The 10,215-nt window shown below is 33.5% G+C and overlaps 2 protein-coding genes across 2 annotated transcripts in view; both read right to left on the minus strand.

Annotated features, from left to right (window-relative positions):
* LOC126744383 (ectopic P granules protein 5 homolog) overlaps nucleotides 1-3,832 on the minus strand; it is a 52,701-nt gene extending 48,869 nt beyond the window's left edge. Inside the window, exon 1 of the mRNA XM_050451761.1 lies at nucleotides 3,469-3,832. Within this exon, the coding sequence (XP_050307718.1) occupies nucleotides 3,469-3,498 (30 nt within the window). The 5' untranslated portion in view covers nucleotides 3,499-3,832. The remainder of the gene's footprint in view (nucleotides 1-3,468) is intronic.
* A 465-nt stretch (nucleotides 3,833-4,297) lies between these two features.
* On the minus strand, nucleotides 4,298-9,428 carry LOC126744671 (microprocessor complex subunit DGCR8). Its single transcript, XM_050452183.1, has 3 exons — nucleotides 8,965-9,428; nucleotides 7,173-8,191; nucleotides 4,298-5,039 (listed from the first exon to the last, which is right to left on the minus strand). The coding sequence occupies exons 1-3, from the start codon at nucleotides 9,138-9,140 to the stop codon at nucleotides 4,486-4,488; spliced, it is 1,749 nt and encodes a 582-aa protein (XP_050308140.1). The 5' UTR covers nucleotides 9,141-9,428; the 3' UTR covers nucleotides 4,298-4,485.
* Nucleotides 9,429-10,215: the final 787 nt, after the last annotated feature.

Raw genomic sequence — 10,215 nt, forward strand, 5'->3', positions numbered from 1 at the left:
AGTTTGGTCAGGGGAACAATAATTAAATTCTTAATAGTCTTTATGAGTCTGATATTTAAATCATATGGATCATTGCTTGCACTATTCTTCATGCCATCAATCACCTGACGGACCTGGATGAAAGTAACTTCGGCAAAGGAAAAGCCGGGTCCGCAAAGGCCAGTCAAATAAGCTAAAGGATTTTTGGGAGGCAGAGGAAGAGTCTCTTTTAGTTTGGCAGGAATATTCACGAAAGATTCATTAAAATGGCTGGCATTAATATCACTCAGCTCCGATTAGATCCGCTAGGGTTCAGAGCTGTAATTACCCTCCACATTGCCCGGACAGGGTTACTTGACTGGCTAATGAAGTTGTCATTGACCTTTCTCCTCCTTGTCTAAATTTCAAGCCGGTATTTGATACGGTAGGTGCGGATAGTATCACTTGATATCAAATTGGGGTATTGTTGACTAGCACGTCTTAAGAAACATCGTCAAACAAACGTCTTAAGAAACAACTATAATTTATCAATAAAACTACTAAAATTACTCGAGGGTGACCTGTAAAGGCCTAAAATGTACAAATTTAATTCTTTAGAATAAACAATGCAAAATTCAAAAGTTTTTTCTTCCAGGAGATACTCAAACTTGGTTATATCAACAAAGTTATATCTTTCTAAAAACTTATTCTCTATTAATATCAAAGTTCCACCATGATTATACTGAGTACGGGAATAGATGGATGCGAGAGCATAACTTTCTATAAAAAAAGGTTCACCCTGTTTGAGCCAATGTTCGGTCAAAACAACAATGACAGGGTTATCTTCATATGCTAAAAATAAAGAGAGTTCATCAGATTTATTTCTGACTGACTGAATATTTAAAAGGGCTAAAGCAAAATGGACTCCGACTGAGTTTTGTTGTGTTCCAGAGGTCCACTATTCCATGTTATATCCATACAAGGTATAGTTTTTGATACTAAACTCCTGGACACAATTATTGCACCACTAATTATTTTGTCAAGAAAATTTAAATAAAAATAAATATCAGTTAAAACAGTTATAATATCTTTTCTCGTATAAAAAGCAGAACTGGACAAAAACTATGTTTATGCTTTATCATGGAACATGCTGCTCGTGAGGAGTGAGAATACATCCGCAGGCAAGTTTTCATAATTTGATACGAGGAATGCTGCGAAGACTTCAAGCGGTCATCCCAAATAACATTTTCTCAAGCAGTTGGTTTTTAAAGTTGCCTTTTAGCCGCACCAAGGTTCTGCAATAGTCATTGGCTTGCTTGATGGAACTATTTAGGTCAAATTTTGTGCTAATAGGAACTAGGAACCTTGGGTAAATTAAAAATCTAATTAGTTCTAGTCAAGTGTCAACAATAACGTTGTTATGGCCATAAACGAGGGCTTGATGGTTTTGAGATAATAAGGTTTTGGAGAGGTTATATTTCAGCATTAATTTGGCAATCAAAATTCCAATATAGAACGATTTTAGCATTAAAATTACCTATTCAGAACCATATGGTCTTGAGTCAATTGCCTAACTATTTGGCACTTTATACGGCCTATTCCGGAAAATATAGCATTTTTTAACACCTAAAGGACTTGCTAAAAGTCATATGGATAATAAGATAACTTTATGGAATAAGGTTTAACCAACTAGTCACAATAAAACACAGTTTGCGGACGGTTGTTGTAATTCGTTAGAAATTTCGCTTCACTTTTCTTTTAAAATTGCCACTTCTTACAATTTTGTGCCAAGACATCTCTGTATGCAATTTGAACGATAAAAAAACACACTTTTATTTTCACAGTAACTGGAACCACCAAAATCAAACGCAAACTGAATTGCAATAAAGAAGACCCAAGAAATCCCGCGTAGTAATAAATAATGCCAATAGACCCTACAAAATGCCTAAAAGCCATTTATTGAAATTCGCCCAGACTTTGCTAGCTAATTGGTTATTAAAAGTGGCCTATAATTCCTGGAAGATGATAGTTAGCCCTATTTTAGCTTTTTTTAAAACCCACTGGCATTTTTCTAAGCCTTTTGTCCTACAACATAGCTTTTGATACTTACAGTATTAAAAGCTATGTTAAAAGCTTAAGTTATTATAGCAGCTTAAAAGCATATCCTGCTAGGCGTCCATTTTTAAGAAAAAATGTAATTCTTCCATTTTTATAAGCTATTCAAATACAGGCAAAAATAATGTAATATATAAACAATTTAGAAAATATATTAAGACACTGGAGCATTTAAGTACATATTATAACTAAAGCATCTCAGAAAAAAAATATATTATTTTTTTATTTTTTTTATTGGCACTGAATAATGTTTAATTTGTAAGATATCAAAGGCGCGCGTGTTTTACAGTTAAATTACACCCAACTTTTTCAAGAAACTGGTGTGCGCAATGAAAATCGGTCATCTATTCCAGTATAATATATTTTTTTCTAAAATAAAGTCATACTTACTGAAAGTGTCGCCATTGCTTTTTATTTTGGCGTTGTCTTATTTTTACCCTGGCTGTATCATATTTAAAACTAAAAGGTCAGATTTTTATACTTTGGTATCTCTGAAATACCATATTTAAAACTAAATGGCAAAATTTTAATACTTCAATATGTATCTGAAATGCCAAAAGCCGGCGAACAGGCCAAACTATATAACCACCTAAAAGTCTAAAAGGACTTTGCTAAAGGGTTGTAAACAGGTAGGCGTAAAAGCTTTCAGGTTCTACACAGGTTAGTTTTAGGCATCTTCGGGTTCGATAAAGGTTATTTCTATTAGCTATATAGGTTCTGTGATATGCGATCTGGTTTCAAATTGGCCAGGGCCTATTGGCAACGACAACCTCTTTAGGGCTGGGCCTTTTTTTACTACAGGAGATTATGCGGGCTAATAAATAACATTGTTTGTGCTTAATGGCATAATCAATAATTTTTCTTAAACAGGTTCTAGGAGTTATTTATAACCTTTTTAGAACCTAAATTGTTACTTGGGATTGCAGCTAGAGGTGGCAATACACGTTATTAAGAATTCATTATGGGTCTATTGTTTTATTTTTGTATCAAAATTGAAGTTAGTGAAAATCGATGCTTTTCCTTGTATTGAATTTAGTTAATTAAATCTCGTTTTGTTAAATAGAATATAATTGTTTTTGTTAATTAATAATGCACAGTTAACAATGCTTATAAGTTTGCTTATTTTTTTATCTTTATTAAAAAAAAATCTCTAAAAATCAAGTGGTGCGATAATTTTGTCCAGGAGTTTATTTTTAAGGCAGATATATATAATGATAAAATATCACAAAGTGATTTCGGTGATAGCTGATGTGATGGCCCTTCAAAAGCATTAGTGATAACTATTAAATATAAAGTACTTATGAATAAATTTAAATAGAAGAGGTTAATCATATAAATAAATTATTCTTTTGCTTTAAGTATACATTGGTGCTATGGTATCAAAAGGTAACTTACGTTAACAGGTTTTTCTTTCACGGCTTCCATGTTGGTAAATATTTATAAAACTTAACTTAGTAATTGTTTAGGAAGATAAAGCAGTTTATTGAACATGGCACAAAGTGCTTCATTCTTTTTGTATTTAAATCGTGTATTACGCGTTTTATCGATCTCGCCTATCAATTTATAAAAATTACTTTAAAACAGCTTGATAAACAAGAATTTTCTGTGGGATTTGTGTTTGTTATTGTTAAAATGTTTAGTCAGCTGATTGCTTTCAGTCTTACAAGTTTCAACTTGTCGATTGTCAAAAATCAGTAGGGCTGGGGGGGGCGATGCCAATAATTTACTTTAAAATTAAAGAAGAAAAACACGCAAATGAAACGAAGAAAAACTTTAAAATATTATCAACACCTAAATAAAAATTATTTAAATTCCAAATGATGCCAGTCGGTTACGTCATATGTCACAACTGTCGAATTTAGTGGTCATGTGACGTTTAATGGAAACTGATTCACGTCAAGTGTGCTTAGATTCACGATTCCTTAACTTATCTTATGTATTTGAAGTGATTTTCAAACTTGAAACGGCATTTAATAATCTGATATCAGCCTCAAATGCGTGTAAACGACATATCCCTAAAAATTTAATTCGTAAAATGCAATCACATAAAAAAATATGGCAACGTTGCGGTGTGAGATGCTGTCTGCATACTTGCCTTAGGTTCAGGTTTTTTTCTATTGGTATTCCTGGGAATTTTTTGAAATTTTTGGCGGGAAATTTCGCAAACCTTTGATGGAAAGCTGTTTATGAAGATTGAAATCATTTAAAGAAAACAAACTAAATGTATCATTATACTATTTTTAATAAAACAAAAAAACAATAAGCAATTTATTCAATGTTCCAAGTCTGCACTACTCTCATCTGGGGCCTTATAAGTCTTGGACTATAGGCAATAAAATATTGCCTCTATTAGAAAATCTAATCCAAAAAATTCAAATATAACCACTGGACTACCCCTTCACATTTCAACCGTTAAACATTCAACGGTTCCACAGTATTCTCCAAAGTGTTCAACAGTCCAACGGGGTTCAAAGACTTCCTCTTCTCGTTCAACTTGCCCAGTTCCATCTTCAATTTATTCAAAATGGCATAATTCGGCTGATTCACGGCCGCTTTACTTTGCAAACAAGTGATCTCCTGCTCCTCGAGTTTCTTCTCTTTGAAACTCTTCACCGATCTGTTACCGTAAAGTCTCAAAAGTGAACCCCAGGACGTGATGCTCGGATGTAACATTTGCAAAATCGACTGGGAAGCCCGTTGCTTCCCATCGCGTTTATTTTTACACGCGACCGTCGTCGTATATTTGCCCACGGTCATTTTAAACTCGTTGCCCTGGTGTTTCGAGGTGTTCCCTTGATAATTGATTTTGAGGTCGTCTAAACCGAAATTTCGTTGGAGACAAGTGAGTAGGATGTCGTAGGGGGCCGGTTCGGTGGTTTTAGCGCAAAATTCCGCCACTCGAGGGTCTTCCACCCGAATCTCGTCGAAGAACGACAGGTCCTGATCTTTATCGCGTTTTGCACAACCTAGAACACACGAATAGGCTGTAAATGTTACATTCCTTGAGGGAATGTTTGGTATGGGAATGTCCTCTTAATAAGCTAGGAATGTTATGTAATTTAGGGAGCCAGGAAGTCGTAACGCGAAAAGCAAAAATGCTAAAGGAGTACTCCTGATATTAACATTATGAATATTCTCTAAGGGTACAGATTTCTTTAATCGTTGGCATCTATTATTGTATATGCATTTGTGCGTTATTACAGAAAGACCAGGTATGCCCGAAATATATCAAAGATTATTTCCAATTCCTGTAAGACATCAGACATGACCTGAAATAACCAATGTAAGAAATCACTTCTAGGGAAAGTAAGAACCATACTCGAAACCCTACAAGACGTAAAAAATTACTTGAAATACATGGGAGAAAAATTAACGTAAAAGTCACAGAAAAATCACTCCATATATGACTTAAAAATGAGGTTAAATCACTGCTGAAAATACGATGTTTAATGAATATTCATAGGCCTGAGAAGTTGATTCATACTTTAAACGAGAAATGTAAGATATAAAACCACTTAATAAGAACATAAATTAACTTAGTACTAGAAGGCTATAATAAACATGTATAATGAACCTAAAAGATTACATGTAAATACAAACTGGATCCGTTTTCAAGGCAATTGAAACGATTTTTCATTTATTCCAGGCACTTAAATTAATTTTTCAATTTTTACAAGTAGTTGAAGTTGCCTCAACTACCTGGAATAAGTTATTAATGATTTTTTTCCCAAATTCTTCGATTGATGAATATCTTAAGTTCTCGTACTAAAAATTTAGAAATTATTAATTTATTGACTTCTTAGAAGACTTTTTTAGTATTTTTTGAAAAAATCACTAAAATCGATGAACTAAAAGTCAAAATATGTAATGGAATTTTTATTCCAGGGGTATTCCAATATCTTGGGTTATCGTAGTTAGAATCTAAAAATTACTGATTTATGGACTACCCAGAAGACCCTTTTAGACTTTTTTGAAAAAATTAATAAAATCGGTACACTAAAAGTCAAGATATTGAAATTCCTATTCCAGGAGTGCCTGTAAGAAGCAAAAAACGTTGTCTGTTATTGACAAACGAATATCTTGGATTCTCGTAGTTAGAATTTAAAAATTACTGATTTATGGACTACCCAGAAGACCCTTTTAGACTTTTTTGAAAAAATTAATAAAATCGGTACACTAAAAGTCAAGATATTAAAATTCCTATTCCAGGAGCGCCTGTAAGAAGCAAAAAACTTTGTCTGTTATTGACAAACGAATATCTTGGATTCTCGTACTAAAAATTTAGAAATTATTAATTTATTAACTACTCAGAAGACCCTTTTAGACTTTTTTAAAAAAAATTAATAAAATCGGTTCACTAAAAGTCAAGATATTGAAATTCCTATTCCAGGAGTGCCTGTAAGAAGCAAAAAACTTTGTCTGTTATTGACAAATGAATATCCTGGGTTATCGTAGTCAAAATTTGTAAATTATTGATTCTTGGACTACTCTAAAGACTCTTTCAGTCTTTTTTATGTTCAAGTTTCTTTTTAGGTCCTAATCTTCTCACACCTCACTTTTGTGATAACCATATATGAAACAATTTAATAAAAAGATACTGCATACCAAATATGTATTGACTATTATGAAATTTTATCACAGAACTTTTTAATATATATTATATAATTTTTATTGCAAATATGTTCATATATTTTGACAAATTCCTGATTGGGAAACACCTATGGGTTGCATTTATATTAATTGTGACGTGTCAATGCTATGCTTCTATTATCTAAGACAATAAATGATTTTGATTTGATATAGATACATGATATAGGATTTTATATGAATGTTCTTTTATGAGCAAATTCCATACAGCTTATGTGAGCTTCTATATCTTTTTAAATTATAACACAACTGTTGTGGAAACAAATAAATTAAGTCACAGCATCATTTACATCCATAATATGTTTTTACACATTGAATGGATAGCCTTAATGTTAAATGAAAAGTTAATTTCAGCTCAGTTGAGTAGGATCAGGTTGGGCTAAATTGGGTTAAGTGGGGCATAATTCAACGGATAATTTTAATAAAAAAACGCATAAATTAGACGTACTTACCAGACTGTGTATCAGCGGTGATTTTAGACTTCATTTCCGGTATGAGTATCTCTAAAGTGGCCTTGGCCGCATCCGATTTCGCCTGTTTCTTACTAGTTCCGTATCCGACCCCATATTTCATATCTTTGATCATCACGGTTGCCGCATATGGAGTGGCCGCGTTTTCCAATTCAGTAAAAACATATGTAGGCTGTTTTTTTAAAGCGTGCTGCACATACTCGTGTAGAATGCACACGTACGATTTGCCGTTGGGGTTCATGATCCACTCCCTTCTGGAACTGGGATTCGATTTTTCTCCACTATCTGCCGCCTTGATAGGGAACGTGATCAGTTTGGTGCCGTCCGGTAAGGTGGGTCTTTGCAGTTGACTTTCTTGTTTCTTTCTTTTAGTGAATTTTCGCCTCTCAGACCAGGATTTGAATCGAAGCACGTTAATGGCTTGAAACTCGAAGAGTTTCCCACAGTAATCCCTTAGCTCTTCTGGTGTGAGGTTTTGCATCTCAATATTTTCTTGGACAGTTTCTATTTTTGCGTTGGGCATGTTTTCTGTCAGGGCACTTTTGTTCTGCTCCACCGTCGACTCTTTTTTCTGATTTTGTTCGTGATCTTTCGCCTTACGGTAACTGAGACAAGGTATGGCATTCACTGGTATTAAATGCTTCCTAGCGGACCCGGGGCCTAAGAAGTAAGGCCTAGATAGGGTGCAAACTCTAGTGGTTTTATGCAAATAAATTGGCATGCCACTGTTATGGCTCACTTGCAACCAGTCCTCTGGTAAAACATCAAAATGATTCTTGCCCTTTTCTATTACAACAATCTTAGTTCTTTCCTCAAATGGTACTTCTGAGTCGAGGCCAGCTTCATCAGCTTTTCTCTTCTTTCTTTCCAATGCCTCCTCCAGCATTCTCTCAACTTCCTCATCCGGTATATCTGAGTCATATTCATAAGACTCATCAGAATCATCTTGTTCTTCTAACTCATCGAGGATGTGATAATTTGTTTCTTCTACAGTCGGTTTTCTGTAATAGACAGTTAGTAATAGTTATCCAGCAAGTATAGTGTCTCTTGAAAATGACCTATAGTCAAACTGAAATATCGCTTCATTGTTTTACAACAAATAAAAAGTAAAGAGAAATAAAGCACTAAAAAAATATATGCTCACTGATAGTAATACTTTTATGACTTAGGGTAAGTGGGGATCAAAGATTATTGATTTTTTAGTTACACTGAAATGGGTAGACACAACTGCAGATTGGGCAAAAATTGTGTTTCACTTCTTGGAAATTGAACAGTAAAGTTGATCCACTGTTTATAAATAAGAGAAGTTATATAAGCAAGTCATTGTCAGGGTCTTTTCTTGCTCAAACATAGGCCTATAAGAATCTTCTAACTAACTGTAATACAAATGAAAGATCTGATTGATAAGACAATATTCCTTAATTTGAAGAGTCCTTAAAACAGAGTGAACTAGCTATTACTGGATACAATATAAAAACCACCTGAAGCTTATATTGTAGCTTGACAATCTACTTTGTCTGAGATTGCATGTGTAATTTGATATAGGTTAAAATTTATTTTGATGGTCCAGGACATTTTAAAATAATTAATATTATATTGCCCAGAATATAACTGGAGAGAATCTTATAGCATTAAAATATATTGATAATTATCACTGTAATAATCTGAATAAAGACAGATTAGCGAGTTTCATTGGGAAGTCCATTTAGATGAACTACTGCTTCATTCAATTTACTATTTCACTACTATTGGCTTAAAAAGATGTGTCACATACCTAAACGGACAGCGAGCACTCGTTCCTTCTTCATTTAAATCACTTACTAACGTTGTTGAATCCAAATATTCACCTTGTTTATTATTATCAGAGGAAATAGCCTGGTTTTCCTCGCTAGTTTGACTCTGCGGTAACTGCTCTGTACATAGGTCACCTTCAATGTTCTGGTGTTCCATTTTTAAAAACAAGGATGTAACTGGGGCTAATAGGTCACCGAATAGATTATTTTAAGGTTTTTTCTACTAAAAAAGCAGAGTTTATTTTGGATTACCCTTACTCGTCTACTCAATCAATTCATGCCCTTAGGCTCCTGGCCTTAACTTTCTCTTAAAGTAGACGTTATAAGGAATTAGTAGGTTTTATTTGAACGAATATTTAACAAAGTTAATCCTCCAATATACTAACAATAATATGAATTTGAAATATAAGCAATATAATATACAATGTAAACAAATATAGATGACACTTGACACTTGACAAGACGTATAATGTCAAAAGTACATTGACGATTGTCATTTACCCTAAATCTTACCCTAAGACAAGCGTCCAGGCAACCCACAACACAGTGGAAAATTGTATGGGATTTTTGTACGAAATATATAAAAGATTATTATTAAAAAACCGCCAAACTTACGGCATTTAAAGTAAATGGCAGTGTTGGGTGGCTTAAGATCACATTTTTGGACACTAATTTATTAAACGACGACATATTTTTTCCATTTTTCCTAAGATATTAAATACTCGAAAAGTTCGAATAAAATCGGTAAAGTTTTCTAAAATATTCTGTTATAAGTTTTTTCTACCTCTTTTCTTCTTATTATAAAGGTGTAAATACGTATGTCTTAGATTACATGGCTAAATGATTGTAAAGACTTCGTTAAAAGGCGCGGTTGCCATGTCTCTTCTGGAACGTTGGGTTGGGTTGGGATACATTTGTTTAAGTTAGGATATATATCTCATATACTTTATATAAGGAGCATTACGTGCCCTCTATATAGTTTTTCATACGAATAGAATCTCAAAATGTTAGAAAATATGACGGCTACAGAAAAGGTCTATAAAGAGAAATTTTCTTATAGTAGTAAAACAGCAGAAAACCGTTTTGTAATGTAAACTCTTCCTTTCCATTTAAATTAACAAAATTGACATATACTTCCGGTATAACCAGAAATACCAATATTATAGAATATACCCTTACCCTAACATAACCATGTCGGCAACCCACAATGATTAATCTAGAATATGTCAAAC

Source organism: Anthonomus grandis, chromosome 14, assembly GCF_022605725.1.
Source record: "Anthonomus grandis grandis chromosome 14, icAntGran1.3, whole genome shotgun sequence".
Lineage (NCBI taxonomy): Eukaryota > Metazoa > Arthropoda > Insecta > Coleoptera > Curculionidae > Anthonomus > Anthonomus grandis.

What these genes read in the sequence shown, in the direction of transcription:
- LOC126744671 (XM_050452183.1), bottom strand. Translation starts at nt 9,140, where the DNA reads ATGGAACACCAGAACATTGAAGGTGACCTATGTACAGAGCAGTTACCG. An exon ending in AGTGCTCGCTGTCCGTTTAG is followed by an intron (nt 8,192 to 8,964) that starts GTATGTGACACA and finishes TGTCTATTACAG; the next exon opens with AAAACCGACTGTAGAAGAAA. An exon ending in CACCGCTGATACACAGTCTG is followed by an intron (nt 5,040 to 7,172) that starts GTAAGTACGTCT and finishes CGTGTGTTCTAG; the next exon opens with GTTGTGCAAAACGCGATAAA.